Raw genomic sequence first — 18811 nt, 5'->3', positions numbered from 1 at the left:
GAAAGTCGTGTCACTTAATGTGGTAAGGATTCAAGTGGAGAAGTTTGTGAAGGTTGGGACATGTTGAATTTGAGATACATATAGATTGCTAAATAGAAATGCTCAACAGGTTGTGAGAGCTCAGGAGAGAGATCTAGGCTAGAAGATTGAACTGGGGAATCGTTGAATATGGAAATTGATTTTTTTACCTCATATGTGTAATGTACAAAGGCTGAAACTTCAACTTTAAAGCAAACTAAAGAAGAGGAGAGGAGTCAATAATTAAGACTGAGAAAGAGCTGCCTAAGAGGCCGGGAGAAAAATAGAAAAAGAAGTGGTGTCTTAAAAGCCAAAGGATTAGTATTTCACGAAAGGTAGAAAAACCTAAAGTAAAATTAGAACTGAAAGACATCTTTTGGATTTGGCAAGGCTATTAATGAACTTAAGAAAAAATGTTTTATTTTAGTTTTAGGGGTAGAAGTGAGATTGCAATGCACTGCACAAAGGAAGGTTTGGGCATTGAAGAATTAGAGACGGTATAGATTAATCTTTCAAAACTTGACAACTAAAAAAAATAGGCAATTTTCTGAATGTGGTGTATTACCACTGAACATACTTTTATTGTATTGTATTGTCCTCTGTGTTGCAGTGAATTTGTTTAGACGTCTGTCTCTATTAAGTTGTGAGCTTCCTAACAACAAAGCCTTTTCCTTAAACATTTTTAGGTCTGCAGTGCTTTACAGAGTATCTGGTGCATACAGTAGGCAAACAACAAAAAGATGAATGAATGAACCAGTCAGTTAGAGATACAGAAGTGAATAATGTCCTTTCTTGTAAGAAACTTCTGTTAGGGAAGATATATACAAAAATGTCTGTAAGACAAATTCCCTTCTTCTACTGTGCTTCATTTACACTGGTCTTTTTCTGTGTTTCAAACTCACAAAGCCGATTTATGGCCTAGAGCCTTTGTACTGGCTATTCCCTTTGCCTGGAATTGTCTTCTCCAAAATATTCCTGTGGCTGATTCCTTTTTTAGCAGTTCTGTTCAAACACTGCTTTCTTAGCGACTTTTCCCTGACTACCTTCCTTCCTCATATTCCATCATTGTCTATCACATTACCTTACTATATTTTTCTTATAATATCTGTCACTGTGTGAAACTTATTTTTTTAAATGAGCTTTTATTGTATTTTCTTATTAATAAGCTCCATGAGGACGGATAGGACCTTGACTGAGTTGTTTATGACCACTGATTAAAGTAGGCATCCGTGGGTTATACTGATGTAAATAAGTAAATAAATAAGTGAGAAAGAAGGGAAAACTCCTATTTACAGTGGAATGCCAACTGATAATTGTAGAAAGAATGGTGGTTTGGCGACTGTCATAGTGGTGGTTGATTCATTTGTGTGTCATTGCGGGAGGCTAAGACTGGTAGATGCTGGTTTGAAGATCTTACCGTAATCTTGTATATGTTCCCCCAAGATACCAAGTTAATTAATTAAAAGGGGAAAAAGTGCAACTTTCCAGGGGAGAAACATGGGAAACATTAACAAGACAAAGTTATTAACTTTACTAGTGGTGGGATGGGTTGACATTGTGTATCCTCTGAAGTGGTACACTGAGGAAAACACAGCATCTTGTCTGTGGGATTCCTACTAAGACAGTATGATCTGGGTCTGGTCATTAATGAACATTAGACAGACTGAGGTTCCGGGTCATCCTATAGATGTAAGGTCTGTATTCTTTATGAACTTCTGAAGACATGAAACACAGAGAAAGCCTCAGGGAAATACTCCAGATTGACGAGACTTAAGTGACAATACAACTAAAATTTAACATGTTGCTGTATGGGGTCCTAGGCCAAAAAGGAAAAGGGAACATTATCGGGATAGTTGACAGAATTTGAATGGGGCCTGTGGATTGGATGGCAGTTTTATCAATATTGATTTCCCAACGTAGGTAGACGTGTGTCTTTGTTTTAGAGGAAGGCACACTGGGATATTTAGAAGTGACGGGGCGTCAGGTCTGCAGCCTACTATTAACTGGTGCAGAAAAAGACTAATGGGTGTGTGTGTGTGTGTGTGTGTGTGTGTGTGTGTGTTATATGGAGAGAAAGGAAAGAAAGGTGGTGATGGAGCTGATGCAGTGGATTGTTAATAGTTGATGAATCTGAGTGATGGAAGACATTGGTACTGCTCTTGAAACTTTTGTAAGTTTGAAATGCAAAATTACTTTTTAAAAGTATGTGGGAGGTAGCGTAGGGATGTTACTGTATATTCAGTAAGTTTGGTAGTAATGGAAAGGAGAGCTAGAGTACAGTAATTTATAGGAAGGTAAATTTTTGAAAAACTGGGTCAAGGGTAAGGAACTAGGAGCACAGATATAAGAGGAGGTACTTGATGTACAGTGGTCTTTATGGAGGGTAGGTAAATGAAGAAATAGATACAGAGCAGTCTATTTGGACTGCTTAGAAAGATAGATAATTAGGGTTACAATGAACCGATTCTGCTTTTCAAAGTGAAATATTTTACCTGATAAGAGTCTTGGTTAGGGAGTGGGACTGGGTTCTAGAGATGAGTGATCAAACCTGGTGATAAGGAAAGAGTGATGAATGGGGGAAAAGGATTGCTGATTAACCTTAGCCTTCCAAACAAACAGGAGTTATGAATTTGCAGCGTTGCAGATTTAGTGTCCTTGTCTTGTCTTCTTTTCCATAAAGGTACTTGGCATCTGGGAGCAGGATAAGAGCAAGTGATGATTACATTGATACAGGGTTAGTCATTGGTGGTTTAGGTGGACAAGGGAGTGAGAAAATTTGGTGTGTTGAAATGATTGACACTGAAGTTTAGGGTAATTTGTAAGGGAAATGAAATAGGGGTCTGATAGATGGGTAAGAAAGAAAATCAATAGCCTCTTTTCAAAAAAAACTAACTAAAAAAACTAACTAAATTTAAATTACAAGCACTTTTAGCTGCCTGAATAGGCTACTTTTTAGCTTGAAAAGAAAATGACATTATAGTATGCATAACCATATACACGGTGTTTTAACATTTAATTCTGTTTGTTCTAATGACATCAAGAGGTGAAATCTGACTCATAAGCTGTGCAGCAGTAGCAAGAAATGAGAATTATCTTTGTTGGTTCTGCCAAGGACTGCCAAGTTCTCCAAGACCCTATAAGATTAAAAATCACCTAATTTATCTTTATGTCAAAGTAGTAATCTTTGGTTGATCTCTTCAATTGATGCTTCTCTTTTAGCAGGGAAAGGTTTACAGATCTACTTTTTAATTTTAAGGTCGTCTGAGCAGAATCAACCTGCTGTACTGTTTCCAAATGTGTGCGGTTTTCTGCTCACAGAAGTCCACAATTCTTTGTCACTTACTGTTCCATCCTGTAAAGTAGTTTTCTTCATCATTGAATGGTTCACATAGTTATTACCTCTAATCTTCTAGCTTTAGTTTAAATAAATAAATACATATATACATAAATAGTTCAATTAAGCTCTTTAAAACTTGTCTTCCAGAAACTTTAAATTTGACCTTAGGTTCTGCTTTAGTTTTTACATAGAATTTAAGTGATTGAAGAAGGCCCTGTGTCTGAAGTTGTTTCATAAAATTTTCATATCAATAGGTAGGACATTTTTTGTAGATTTTAAGGAGCATTTTAATACCCAAGCGCATGACAAAGTAGAAAGCCACATCACAGAGACCTGTCGAACTTCCTTTTCCTTTACCAGAATACCAAAAGCAAATGTGTACAATACATTTATTGCCTGGGCTTAACTATAGAGAATGTCAGCATTTGTTTTTATTTATCTGAAATTTGCCTCTCACACTTTTTATTTTGAAGAAACTTTGAGTTTCCAAAAGGGATTCACAAAATAGGAACCTCTTTTAGATAGACATAAAATGAGAATTACCTGCAGTGTAAGAGATCTAGTTGTACGCTGGAAGGGTCATTAGTGCCAACAGTCTACTTAAAAGTATTAAAGAAATAATGATTTCAGAGTAAATGTCTGATTCCGTTTCCTTCCTCTTGTCCTAAGCTACAGAGTATGTTGACAGTTTTAAAGGCACTTGCCTTAATCATTTTGTGTGTGTGGCTTTAGGTGTGGCTGTGGAATAAGAAAATTTATAGGGTACTTTAAATTCGTAAGTTTAGGCAAATCTAAATTTTGTTTAAGTTCCACCCTTTATCAAGCCTTTTCACAAATAATATCTACATTGTTGTTTATTCAGGATAGAGATAAGGTGCTCTTTCAGCTTTCTTGGCTTTATCTTTGCATTGATGAGATGTCTTGACATTTAAGAGAAAGCAATGTAAATTTGGTATATCTCATTTGTTTGGGGATTTATGTAAGCCAAAGCTACTTGTTCTTTTTGTTATCTTTATACTAGGTTTGATGTAAACAGACAAATGATAACATTAATGAGTACTCTTTCATGGTAATTATGACAATTTTACATTATTGAAAAGTGACATTAATGATCCACTACTGTCTTATATTTGCTTGGCATTAACCACTAGCTTAATATTATAATTTGATTAAAAAATGAATGCCATAAAAGCATCTTCAGTTTTCACCAGTTCGTGTATTTCTTAAAACTTATCGTGGTTAAAATATTATAGTGACTATGCCTTGTCTGCTTAAAATTCTTCAGTAGCTTCCTCACCAGGTTAAATTCAAACTCCCTAACAGGCATTTAAAACCCCTACCTTCTATTACCTTCCTCAGATAAAACCTTTCCAGCTTAATTTTTGTTTCTAGTTTCCCACTTACACTTCGTACTCCCAACTTTTCTCACCTTGCCAAATTCCCAGTCCTAGCAGCAACATCTAGATGTTACTGAAAATAAATGAATACTTCATTTTCCCCTAGGCATTAGAACTTTGCTTAAAAAACTTGTCAGTTGAGATATTTTTCTAAAATCATGCTATATAATTTTAGCAGGAAGTTCACTGTTGCTTCCAGGTTTTTTCCCTTTTTCTTATTGCTCTTAAAATTCCACCACATTTCCAAACTTTGCTCACCTTTTTTTGGTTCCTTCTTTGTTTTCCCCTTCTCCACTTGAAGGAAATAATCTTCAGATATTTATCTTACTTGCTAAGGTTAGAATCATCTAATTTCTTTGCTGCTTGCTTTAAAATTGCTATCTCCACCATACCTCTTCCCCCTTCGTGAAGCCTAGGAGTCTATGTGTCCCTCCTACCAAGGCTGACCCCTGTGCCTGTGTTGTCCATCTCTTTCTTTTCACCATTTAAATAACACTACTTTTGCTTTAATGTCCATACTGTCTTTAAAGTTTTGATTGAAAACTTATAATGTCCTACTTTTCGGTTTATTATTGACTTTACTAACATTTGAGGTAGGCTTCTGGGAAGAAAGATCATTTGTTCAAATTCTCTGCATTTTGGTCTTTTAAAAAGAGTAGTTTTATCAAAGTTTAGTTCATCCTTCCACATTCAACTTAAACACATTTATGGTGCTTTAAAAAATGTTTTCCCAGTAAATTTGATTTTTCTTCTTGTCTGCAGTCCTTTTCAAACAATTATTTATGTGTACTTGTATTTCTGATAGTCATTTTAAAAGAACTTAGTTGAATTTTGTCAAATCATATTTAGTTTCACATTTCCATAAAAACAGATGAATGATCACAAGTAATGAATGATGAAATAGAAGTTGCCTGAGGATGCTTTAGGGTTTGGTTTGAAATTCTGCCAGGAGTTCTGTGAGCAGGGATAAGGGTTGGGGACAGTATACTACTTTATATCATAAAAGAGGATAGTGAAGAGAGTGAAAGTACGATGAAAAATTTCTCTCCTGCAATTTAATGGAAGAAAAGAAAGGTTAGTTGGGATACTACACACTAGGGGGAATTGTGTACAGTGGGTTTTTTTAAAACAAAAGTTTTGGTTTTGTGGGGGTTTTTTAGTACTTGTCTAAATAAAGCAGAATTATAAAGTAATATTAAATTAGTGAACTTAATAAACTCAATAAGAATATAGTGGGGCTTTTTGTTCAATTTTAATTAGTGAAAAGTCACTGGAAGCTGAGTTTAGATAACAGGTTGCCCCTGTCCTTTTCATTGAAAGCTGGCATTTTGGTCAAAAAGATGTGTGGGTTTTGTTTGTTTGTTTTTTCTGTTAACATGGAAAATATGTGATACACCTTCCATAGTAGAATATACAGCAGACTCTTAATTCAGATACATAAGAAATAATGAGATGACATGATTTTACTCTTTTCATATATTCTGCCTGTATTAGCATGCTTAAAATTTTATTTTTGTTGTGAATGTAGGTCAGAGGCAAATATTGCCTTAGTTTTTAGAAGGTAAGCAAATGAGGTGAATAAATTGACTTAATTTGTGGAATTTAGAGAAATTGAGGGTTGAATGAATGTTTTAAAGCCTTTTTTGGTTGTCCAACAAGTGCCTAGTGCACTTCTTTCTACAATGCCAGGTGGTATTGTAGACCAGCTTTCTGGAAATCACAGTCTACACACAGGCTCCTTCTTCATTTCCCACAGTTGGCAGGGATGTAATCCTCATCCTTTTTGTTCCCCCAAATACCTATTGTAGCCATCTCTTCTGATCCTTCTCTTCTATAATAACAATATTACCATTCTCTCCTGCCTGTACTATTTTAACGACTTTCATCTGGCCTCCTACTTTCTTGCCTAATCCATACTGATGCCAGGATGATCTTTGGAAAACAAATCTGATCCTGATATTCACCGGCTTGATCTCCTTAAGTGATCCCCATTACATACCATACGCCTTCGTATCCCATAAAAGGGCCTGCACAGTTCTTCCCTGACTTCATCCTCTCGCCTTCACCTCATACTTTGTTAGCTTACAGACTACTTGCAGTTCCCTGAACTTCTCACATTTTCATGCCTTTGATCATACTTTTCTCTCTAGTTGCCATCTGGAGTATTTGTTCTTTTTAAAATAATAAGAATATTATTAAAGTAAGAATAAGAATACTACCAGCAACAAAAGCAGTAATAGTAGATAGTCCACATATATATAAAAATATGTATATATATAGCTTTTAGTCTATGCCAGGCGCTCCGCCTTCATTTACTCATTTCTTTTTTGCGACAACCCTATGAGAGGTAGGTGTAGATTAGAAGAATGAGGCAAAGAAGGTACATGTAATTCTTCCGAGGTCAAACGTGTAGAAAGTGGTTGCACCAGGTCCCATTCTCTCACTTAATGGAATTCTAGATACGGTTGGATTTACTTCTGCCTTTTTACTAATAGTTTCTATTTGTGCCATCTCTTTTTTGTTCTTCTGCTTCTCTTTTACTGACTTGTGTTAGAGAGACATTTTTGTTTTGTTTGTTTGTTTTTGCGGTACGTGGGCCTCTCACTGTTGTGGCCTCTCCTGTTGCGGAGCACAGGCTCCGGACGTGCAGGCTCAGCGGCCATGGCTCACGGGCCGAGCCGCTCCGTGGCATGTGGGATCTTCCCGGACCGGGGCACGAACCCGTGTCCCCTGCATCGGCAGGCGGACTCTCAACCACTGTGCCACCAGGGAAGCCCAGAGAGACATTTTTGATGTAATTTTAAATTCTCTTATTGATCTTTTAACCATTTTTTTTCTTGACCTCTAGAGTCTGTGCTCTTAAGCTACTACATTGTATTGACTGTCCAAGCATCACTGCTTCTGGATTCCTTTCCAGATTCTACCTCTCCACGTTTGAGGAAAAACAGACTGCTCTCCTTTTAGATCTCTACTGATTAACAGTATAGGACTTAGGACATGTTATTGCATTTATATTCTTCTGCCTTGCTTCATAAGGACAGGAATACTACGTCTTTATTCATCACCCTTGAATCTCCAGTGTTTGGCACATATTTAATCGCAAGGCAAATGGATAAATGAATGCATGAATCACTGAATTTTAAAAAGGAACCTTGGAGATCATCCAATTTAACTTCCTTATTTTATAGATGAAGAGCTTGAGATTAAGTGAACGTGATGGGAATACCAGATTTTAATGTGAATAATTCACCAAAGTTAAGTTTTATTACTAGTCTTCCGTGGTTGGTAACCCATTTAATTTGCTTCAAAGGTCAGTCAGAAGAACTGGTTTTATAGTTAATTGAGAGTGCTCTAGGTAGTGTTGGCAGAATGTGGTTTAAGGTACAGAATTTAACATATGCTGTTAATACTGTGTTTGTGATCATTTATATGTTATGTCTGTCATCAGTATGAAGCGGATACTTCTCTGTGTCACTTGCTTTTGTAGATCCTCTAAGTACTTTCTAATATCAGATAAAATTGTGTGTATTTTTTAATAAATTAGATTGGAAGATTGTAAAGAATTCTAAACTACAATCTTTGCAATCTTTTGATAAATTTTGAATCTGGGGAATGGTTATATGAGGTTAACGGTAATATTCTCTACTTTTTGTATGTTTAAAACTTTTTAATAATAAAAACTAGGGGGAAATAGAGGTTGGTAAAAGAGTAAACTTTGAGCTATAGGATGAATAAGGAAAATTAGAGAACAAAAAAAATGTCTAAAAGGTCTTACTGCTGCTTTGGCTAAGTGAAATTGAAATGTTTATTTGTAAATATAGGAATTCATAGGAAACTCTGTATTCTTTACATTTTCTTCCTGAGCTTATGCTGCTGCAACAAACGAGTAATATATATATATATTTTTTATTGACTTCATACAGATAAAATTAATTTTTTTCTTATAACTGACGGGTGATTCTATATGTAATGTATTTAGCTGAAGATCAGTGATGGGAAACTCATGTATCATAGATTTTGGCTTCTTAGGAGAAAAAGCCTCAAATATGCTTCCTTTCATTTTTATATTAACATAGATAGGATTAGTCACTGTTGTGTATTACATTTGTTTTGCAGTTATAATTTTGTTATTTTAGATGTTCAGATTCTTTTACAAGGTTCTATATAGAGGGTACCATATAGGTAGTGGGAAGGGGACCATAGGTAAATGTTAGCTATTGCTAACATCCTACTTTTCCTGTTAGATGATGGGCACATGAGTATTCTTTATAAGTGAATAATTTAATAAAGTAATCTTATGTAGAGGAAAATTCATAACACAAGTATTTAACACTTTTTAGTACTTAAAATTATAATTGTTGGGAAGTGGATGTAACAGATATGATTTTTTTTAATCTGTGTTAAGAATTCCAATTAAAATTTAGAGTTAATTCTATTAATATCCATTTTTATTTTAAGGGTTCTGATGACTGTCTTGTGAAAATCTGGGCAACAGATGATGGGAGATTATTAGCTACTTTAAGAGGCCATGCTGCTGAAATATCAGACATGGCTGTAAACTATGAGAATACAATGATAGCAGCTGGAAGTTGTGATAAAATGATCCGAGTCTGGTGTCTGCGAACATGCGCGCCTTTGGCTGTTCTTCAGGGCCACAGTGCATCTATAACGTCACTACAGGTAATCATTTTAATCTCTGCAAAATCCTTGTTATAATTTAAAGTAAATTTTAAGAAGTCACTTTTATAATCCATTGTATAAAGCCAACTAAAATGAAAAAAGGAGTATTTCTCTTTTCTTTATAAATACATGGACTTTAAATAACATGGTAGCCATGACCTTCGTCAATTCTGAGTGTTCTCTCACTGTTAGTGTTAGTTGCTGTTTGTATGGTCAAGATGGGTTTATTATTTGGACTGTGTTACTCTTCTTGTAAAAATTTTTTTTTCTTTGTTTTTCAGTTCTCACCATTGTGCAGTGGCTCAAAGAGATATCTGTCTTCTACTGGGGCAGATGGCACTATTTGTTTTTGGCTGTGGGATGCTGGAACCCTTAAAATAAAGTCAGTTGCTCTTCTATTTCATAGAATAAATGTGTATAATTTAATGGTTGAAATCACAAAAGTATGAAGTAGTCAACAATAGGAATAATTTTACTTTTTTTCTCCTTGAGTAAGTAACAAATTCATTTTGTCTCTTCACTGACCTCTTTCATTTTTATGCTTTCCTTTTTGTTTTCATGCTTTAAAGAAAGATTTTTGTTAACATGTTTATTTCTTTTTTCTCTTATCTTTTTTCCTAGCCCTAGCTCTTTCAGAATATACCTGTCTTATTACCACTTCTGTTTTGTATGCTGCAGTTACATATCAGTAACTCCTTTTGGTACTGAGAACATAATCTTCAGAGTCCTAGTTCTATAGAAGAATTGTAATTATTTCTGTTATCGCATCTATAGACTGGATTTTATTGTAGATCTAGGGGAATTTAGGAAAATGCAATCATTAAATTTTCACTAAACTACATCAAGGTAGATAGATGCACCCTTCCCTCTGCCCCATAATAGCATTTTGCATTTGTGCTTTCACCTATAATAATATCTTGGTTTATCAAAATAAGTTGTCTGCACAATATTATGTTTAGATTAAGGACACTGAGGCAAAGAAAAGTTAAACAACTTTCCCACAGTTAAAAGTTTTTAAAAATGGCAAGGCCAGGACTGTAACAGTTCCCTGCCCTCTGGTTCTGTGCTGTGTCATGCCACCTCTTAAGTGGATATAGTGGGAGAAATGCTGTATTTACCCCATGGAAATCTGTGAATGGGGAGGTAGTACATACAGTGCTTCCATAGTGTTGAAATGACCATCTCTGAGCTCTCAAGGTAAAAAGTCATTTAGATTAGATATATCTCAATAATTGTTTCTGACATCTGTTTATAAACTATCAACCCAAATTGAGTTATTTAATAAAATAATTTGTGTATGTCTTTGTTATTTCAAAACAGTAATGTTTAGATAAACCTCATATGTGTGAACATTCCTGAATAGTGCCTCTTATGGCAGGGCATTTAGGGGGCTGTGGCAGCATGGGTAGCATAATACAGCAAACTGTACTTCTTTTGCAGAAAGGATTGTGATCAAAGACTTGGCTCTTGGGAGAAAGCAGGCTGATTTCACTTTAGTTGCATTCTTAATATTTAGAATAGTAAAGGCTTTCTGTAGGCATTTAGGTAAAAGTTGAAATGTTTCACTCGAGTATGGACAATAGCAGTAGTTAATTGTTTTCTCCTTTGAGTATTCTTTACCTCCTTATGATCTGATTTTGATACCTTCGTCTTGTCCTGTCTTGTTTTTGAAGAAAAAGTGATCAGCAATTTTCGAATCAACATAGGAAGAAAAAATGTGTTTACAAAATTAAGCTCTCACTTTGTGCTTCTGGAGGATTACATTGCTAAGTACAGTAATATTTATTTGGAAGTGAGAAGTGATGTATTCCATATAAATGATTTTTTTCAGAACCTTTATGTAGATTCACCCATAAACCCACTACCCTAACAATTTTTTTCACATAATTTTAATAACTGCATTATATTCCATTGAGCTGTTCCATACTTTGCTTAGTGATTTTCCTATTTTTGGACATAAAAGTTTTTTTCTAGTTACTTATAAGTAATATTCTTTTCTATTTGTTATTATAATTGTCCCATGAAAACTTTTAGCTTGAGTTCAGGCATAAAAGTAAGAGTAATTTTCCTCACATGCAGACTTTGAGATGCCTGTTTTCCTTTCTTTATGTGTACATGGTTGATAACTGCCCAAAAATGTGGCCTTAATTACTAATCAGAGGCAAAAATCGTATTGAACGGTAATGCTTTTGAATAATCTTTGGGGTAAGTGACTTCAGCAACCCAGTCTGCATTAATTGAAAGAATCAGTTCTATCAGTAAATGAAATCTGTTTTGGAAACCCAAATCTCTTAATAAATTCACTTTTATATAGGGTTTATGTGTATGGTAACAACTCCCACTAGTAAAGACGCTGCTTCTTAGATGAGTAATTTGAGTGGCTGGTTGACTCGAAAACTGGCTCAAGAGATCTCTGAGTAGGAGGAAGGTGTCCAAGCCTAGACAGATGTGAGAAAAGAATTGGAATCCTAAAATGTGCAAATGATAATAATGATTACAAATTTTTATTAAGCACTTAGTCTGTCAAGCCTAGTATTAGGCACTCTATAACTGTTATCTCATTAATTCTTATGACACCCCTATGAGGAAGGTATAATTATTATCTTCAGGACAGATAGGAGAGAAAACTGAGGCAAATACTGGAAGTGCACTGTCAGGACCTCCTCTTAACCACTAGGCCGAACCAAATAGCAGTTATTTCTTGATGGACCATCTTGAACTGGTTGAACCTACTAAAATACTAATAATGCTAATAATAATTTACTGAGTGTGCTGGGCACAGAACTAAGCACTTTATGTGCATTAAACTCATCTAATTCTCTCTGGGACTCTGAGATATGTTCTCATATTTACCCCCCATTTTACAGATTAGAAGACTGAGGTACAGAAACGTTAACTTGCCTAAGGTCACACAAATAAGTGGCAAAACTGGGAACTGAACTCAGAGAATCTTGAGTTCTAGGCCTTGTCTCAAAATATTTCCTCAAATGTACATTTAAAAATTATGTGTACCTGCTTATCTGTTTTTTTCTCTTTAAAAATATTAACATTCGTTTGAAATGACAATCTGTATGATTATTTGCATGTTCTGGTTATGAGTGCTAACTAACTGGTTGTTTGGCACATGTATGAGCAGTTGTGCCAAAACTTAATAAAAATGCAGCTCCACAGTCTACAAGGTACTAATGGAAGTAGTGCATTTAGTTGCCTTTATAGTTTCAGATAAATTTACTTAGAGTTAATTTTCATCTGAATAAATGTTTAGGTTTTAAGTGTTTTAGTAAGTTTCTCTTTCTCCATATCAGTTATGCTCAGCTGTATCAGAGCCTGTGAATATTAAGAAAATTTACAAATTTATTTTTTAAAATTTTAGAAAATAGTTTTTGTTGTGTTCTGTTGTTCAGAATATATAATTGATAGATCAGAAGTATTTTGTACTTTTTTTCCCTAAATGACCACAAGACGGAAACCGTTCTGTGTTCAGTAGTTGTGGATTGTGAAAGTTATGCAGTGCACTCTGGTTGAAGGCTCTAATTATTTTTTAGTTCTCTCTCCTAATATTCTGAGGAAAAACTTGGTCAAAATATATGTTAAGAAGGGCTTTAAATATGATCACTGTATTGGAACATTACGTATACATTGTACATATATTGGAGCTGGTATGGGTAAAATCTGTAATTTAATTTTCTTTAGTATAGTTGGCACTAAGTATTAATGTCAATAGCATTAATATAAAACATATAATCTGTAATATAATTATACAATTAATGTAAGTATAGTTGAGTGTGACCTATTTTCTATAGATCACTTTTTTTTTGTGTGTGTGGTACACGGGCTTCTCACTGTTGTGGCCTCTCCCGTTGCGGAGCACAGGCTCCAGACGCGCAGGCCCAGCGGCCATGGCTCACGAGCCCAGCCGCTCTGCGGTATGTGGGATCTTCCCGGACCGGGGCACGAACCCGTGTCCCCTACATCAGCAGGTGGACTCTCAACCATTGTGCCACCAGGGTAGCCCTATAGATCACTATTTTAAATGAGCATTATAGTTGATGTGAGAGTCAAATAGTCTTCAGATTTTCACTAGAATGTAAGATTCTTAATTTTTGGAGTCTTAAAGGGCATATTTTATAGAAAGTAAACAGAGGGAGATGTTTAATTAACACTAATATTGAAAACGTTTATTGATTGATGGTGTATATATGCCAATGAGACAGCACCTATTTTGCTAGTTTGTTCATGTTTACAAATGACCTGTATTTCCTTATATATTTGTGCATTGCTATTCTGCTGTGTAAAACTGAGAACCTGTTAAATTGGATTAGATGATTAGAAGTGAGTGTAACCAATAACTACATGCCAGGTGTGACAGTGGCTTTGTTTCATGTGTGGATTGTTGTATAATCAGGAGCTTCTGCAAAACCTGTATCTAAAGTTTCCACAAGATCCTGCTGATCATGACATATAATGATTTTGAACTTGTTTTTAGGAAGGGAGCCCTCTGTTGCTTCTTATTTAATTTTGTCCTTTTGTAGTTATTTTTGGAGACAGCTGAGTTCTGGTGTTGCTGGTCCCTTTGAGATATTTTTAATTGGTTATTTTTTGTATTACAGTCCGAGACCTGCAAAATTTACAGAGCGCCCTCGGCCTGGAGTTCAAATGATCTGTTCTTCTTTTAGTGCTGGTAAGATTTTTTTTCTTCCTAATTCTCCACTTAAAGTTGTATAAGTTGTATTCTCCACTTAAAGGGTTCTAGTGGAACACATAAAATTTTGGAAAATACTTGCTGTTGTAATATAAATCATATTCTCATGCGCATACCAGGGGATGATCGTAAATTAGTTTATAAGTATTTGAACTTAGCTCAAGTTTAGCTTATATACTCATTTGGTTGAGTGTATAAATGATTAAGATTTTTCTTTAAGAAGACCATAATTCTTTGGTAGGAGGGATAAAATAGTTTCAAAATTGACTGTTAAAGAATAAATCTTTGAATAGTTATCTCTTTGAAAGAAAAGTAGTTTTAAATCTGTTTTATATTTTTATGGATTTTGGAGTCACACATAGCGAAGTAAAATAGGTTGATAGATATTTGTACATCTTTATTAATTACTTTGCTCCAGATTATTCTTATTCGCTCTTTAAAAAGTAGCAGTATAGCAATGCTAAGATTCCAATTATGTTTTGAGTTTATGTAGCAGCATTTTGAATGGATATTAGAGTCTTTTTAAACAAATTATGATCCGGAGATTTTAAGCGAATTGATGAGAAAATGAAACACGAATTAATGTTCCTAATACCAGTTCCTTCCACGTTTATTTCCGGTTTTACCTTTTCTTTTCCTTTCATAATTGTGGAGAGCAGTAGTACCTGAGATAAGAGATTGCAAACTGAGGACATGAATCTATTTTTGCCATACTAATATCTAAACATCTTTAATTACTAGCTTCTAGATTTCCACTGCTACTGCCATGAAGACAGTTTTACTTCTAGTAGTAACATAATTATAGGCACTACATATGCTTCAGAATACTCTAGATGCAATTATATATAGCACTGTCTTCAGCACTATGGGAGGGTATTGATTCCAAGAGAGAGTAAATTGCATATACAAATAACTGTAATGCAGAGTAGAATGTATTTGCTACAGGACAAAGTCTGAGTGAGAGTTCAGAGGAGAGCAGGCGTATTTGATTGCAAGTCTGTAAAGCCTGTAGTGAAGGTGCTGGGCCCTAAAAATTTGATAGGATTTTAACAGATGGGAAATGAGGCAAGAGAGGGATTTCAGAATTAAAAGGCATGTTTTCTAGTAATGGTGACTGATAATTTTAACATGATTATGTAGTTACTTGGTGAAATCATTTGTTACAAGAAAGCTTCTATAAATATTGAAAAATTCTTCCCAGGCAAAGCTTATGTTAGCAAACTTTCTTAATTTCAGGTTAGATGTATTATATACATTAGGATAAGTATGAATAGTTTTAGAATGAAATATTAGTCATTCAACATATATTATGATAATGTTGCTTGCATTTATTATTTAATTCCCAGAGATTCTGACATTGTGTCTCACTCATAAATGTTTGGTGTTATTCCTCAGGTGGAATGTTTCTGGCCACAGGGAGCACAGATCATATTATTAGGGTTTATTTTTTTGGATCAGGTCAGCCCGAGAAAATATCAGAATTGGAGTTTCATACTGTAAGTATTGCTGAAAAGAGTTAGATGAGTACAATTTAAATGAGTCTAACGGTTTATATTCAGGATCCTCTTTTTTGTTCATCTGTTTATATATAGGACAAAGTTGACAGTATCCAGTTTTCCAACACTAGTAACAGGTAAAATAATTATTTTTGTTTGTCAAATTTAATTCCAGTTTTTAAATTATGAAATAAAGACAATTCTTATGGTCAGGTTTTAGTTAGATTTGTATATTAATTAGCCACCTAAAATAAAGATCTTGACTAGTTATAATGAAAAGTCAATATAGCCTTCACATGCCTGTGAACACGGCTTTATGTTTTATCTGTAATAATGTTGGTTTATTTGGCCACTGTTTTTTTAATAATAGGGACTTTTATCCATCCTACGTATTTTCTATACATATCAGTGTAAAGAAACTTAGTAGAGATTGGAAATGTATCATAATGTAGTATTTGAGGCAGAACTGTTTATGGATGATAAGCTTAGATGACATTGTATAAGTTTTCTCATGTTCTTGTTTTAAATTTTAAAAAGATATTTCTACGCCTGATTAGGATGAGTCAGGTTCTTTAATGTTGAAAGGAAAATCTGTGTTTTTCCATTGGAAAATATCAATTCTCTTTCTAAGGTAATAAATAGTGGCCTTGAATCACTTTTGAATGTTATTTGTGAGACCTAGCTGTGCACATTAGAATGTGTATATGTATTTAAAATATTTAAAGCCCATGAAGTTTCAGAAATTCTTAGATTTGCAGAGAATATCAGATAGAGTAATTTCTATTATATTAGAATGCTGTGTAAGTAAAGATGAATGCTGTCTTTTTTAGCATTTTCAAAAACATAACTCTATTGGAAAGTGCACTTTGGTAGAGCACATATGATTTTTTTATTTGGGGGGTGGGCTCCTTTGCAGGTTTGTAAGTGGCAGTCGTGATGGGACAGCACGTATTTGGCAATTTAAACGAAGAGAATGGAAGAGTATTTTGCTGGATATGGCTACTCGTCCAGCAGGGTAAGAGATGAAATTTGAAATATTACGTAGATATAGCTAGAACGTTTAAAGTTGTAAAGCTATATTACAGGTTGGTGTGACTCTCAGCCTGTAAGTGTATGTATCATAAACCATGTTAAAATGATTACTTTTCTGTAACAACTAGAGGTGCTTTTGGAGATGAAGATGTTGATTTTTATAAAATGAGTTTTTGCCCTGTTTGAGAAGACCTGCTGCATTAATGATTCCTTTCAGTTCAGTTTTGTTAAGAGGAGGATGATAGTACTGTAAGAATAGCTGCAAGTTTTACTAGTTTTTTTCAGAAAGCAGAACATATAATGTTCCGTCTGATACAGGGATGATGTGCTATATCCACTGGTTGTCTCCAGCCAAGAGAAATTATACTACATGTTGTAACTGTTATTTTGGTTTTAATATTTTATAATTTTTCTGTTTGTATTTGTGTGTAGTAGTCCCGGAAGGGAGAGCAAAGTAGTTAGCAGGGCATGACAGCAACAGTAAAAGATGGTGAGTGAGCAGCATGGCTCAGAGTTCCTGGATCCAGAAAGAGTTAAAGCCAGTAATATTTACTCAAGGTCATCTATTACTAAGGACTTAGGAGTGCTGGAATCCTGATTTTGCTGACTCCGTGCAGTGATTTTTGCCATCGTTCTTTGTTGGTTCAAACTATTCTTAATTACCATGTTAAACAGTAGTTAGTTATCCATGTTAATAAATGTAACCTATAAGAAAATACATTTAGGTTTTTGTCATATTGGTATTTTAATAAATAATATCAGTGTAAACAAATACTGCCTCCATCACTTTCAGCCAAAACCTTCAAGGGATAGAAGATAAAATCACAAAAATGAAAGTAACTATGGTAGCATGGGATCGGCATGACAATACAGTTATAACTGCAGTTAATAACATGACTCTGAAAGTTTGGAATTCTTACACCGGTCAACTAATTCATGTCCTGATGGTGAGGAAAAAAGACTAATTTTTATTTGGTATAAACTGAAGCTGATTGTAGAATAGAATATTTTCATTAAGAAATAAAGTCTTTTGTATTATCTGAGATCTCTTGTTGGCTGGGTAACAGGTCTTTGTGGGAGAATGGAAATAATCTTAAAATGCACTTAAACAGGTTTGCCTTAGAAATATACATCTTGCTATTTTTTTAGTATGTAGGGCTGGATCAGTAAATAATATTCTCAGGTTTCACCAAATGATAGCAAATCCCTGGACAGTGATACTAGCTCAGCTTTGTTATTATACATCGCTAAATTTGAAGATTTTTACCACTTTAATAATTCTTAAAACTCATATTTTAGAAATGTTGTCCTGTTGGTGTTTGAGTTTTCTTTTTATCTTTTAATATTTGTAATGCTTTGCCACTTAAAAAATATTTCAGGGTCATGAAGATGAGGTATTTGTTCTTGAGCCACACCCGTTCGATCCAAGAGTTCTCTTTTCTGCTGGTCATGATGGAAACGTGATAGTGTGGGATCTGGCAAGAGGCGTCAAAATTCGATCTTATTTCAATATGGTAATTATCAGTCTCTTCATTTTATGGCTCTTAAAGACCTGGGGAGTTCTTGACACAGGTCCCCTGCATATCACAAAGGAAATCCATTGAAGAAACGGTTCAGACATTGTTTCCACTTTAAGTTTTAAAAAAGAGTTATTATTTATTCCATACTTCTATTGAGATACTAAATTTAAAAGAAAATTGATATGTGTATTTCAAATCCTGTATATTGTGATAACTAGTTTAGTTTTTAAAATACTTCTAATAGTGAAACTTTTATGAGAAACTCACAAGTATGAAAAGACAATATAGAGAAGAAAAATGTTTGGAAAACCATGTGAAGAAATTATAAATAAATATTTATATTGTGTTATTGTATTTCGTCAGCAGTCCTCCAGTGCAACAGAATTTGCTTCAAATATATCCATTTTAAAATTAAAGCCAAAACAACAGATATTCTTGATTTTTATCAAGTTATGGTACATTAGGTATTTATTTGGGTTAAGCCCTTTTGCCTCCACATTTTGTTTCTTGTATAGATATTTAGCATATTTTGCTGAGTATTTGAATTGCAATGGTTTAATATCACACACAACTCATGCAGTTTCCACTCCTCTAACTAGTGTATGAAGGCAAAAGCGCTCCGCTCCTCA

At 34.5% G+C, this 18811-nt stretch overlaps 1 protein-coding gene across 3 annotated transcripts in view; it reads left to right on the top strand.

Moving 5' to 3' along the window:
• PHIP (PHIP subunit of CUL4-Ring ligase complex) overlaps window positions 1-18811 on the top strand; it is a 127099-nt gene that overhangs the window by 38514 nt on the left and 69774 nt on the right. For all 3 annotated transcript variants that reach the window (XM_019929328.3, XM_019929326.3, XM_019929325.3), the window contains exons 8-15: window positions 9211-9432; window positions 9714-9814; window positions 14043-14113; window positions 15530-15630; window positions 15727-15767; window positions 16547-16645; window positions 17456-17609; window positions 18042-18176. In XM_019929328.3, coding sequence (XP_019784887.1) covers window positions 9211-9432; window positions 9714-9814; window positions 14043-14113; window positions 15530-15630; window positions 15727-15767; window positions 16547-16645; window positions 17456-17609; window positions 18042-18176 — 924 coding nt within the window. The remainder of the gene's footprint in view (window positions 1-9210; window positions 9433-9713; window positions 9815-14042; window positions 14114-15529; window positions 15631-15726; window positions 15768-16546; window positions 16646-17455; window positions 17610-18041; window positions 18177-18811) is intronic.

Source organism: Tursiops truncatus, chromosome 12 (genome assembly GCF_011762595.2).
Source record: "Tursiops truncatus isolate mTurTru1 chromosome 12, mTurTru1.mat.Y, whole genome shotgun sequence".
Classification (NCBI taxonomy): Eukaryota; Metazoa; Chordata; class Mammalia; order Artiodactyla; family Delphinidae; genus Tursiops; species Tursiops truncatus.
The sequence above is the reverse complement of the archived record's forward strand: the minus strand, read 5'-3'. Positions and strand labels throughout refer to the sequence as shown.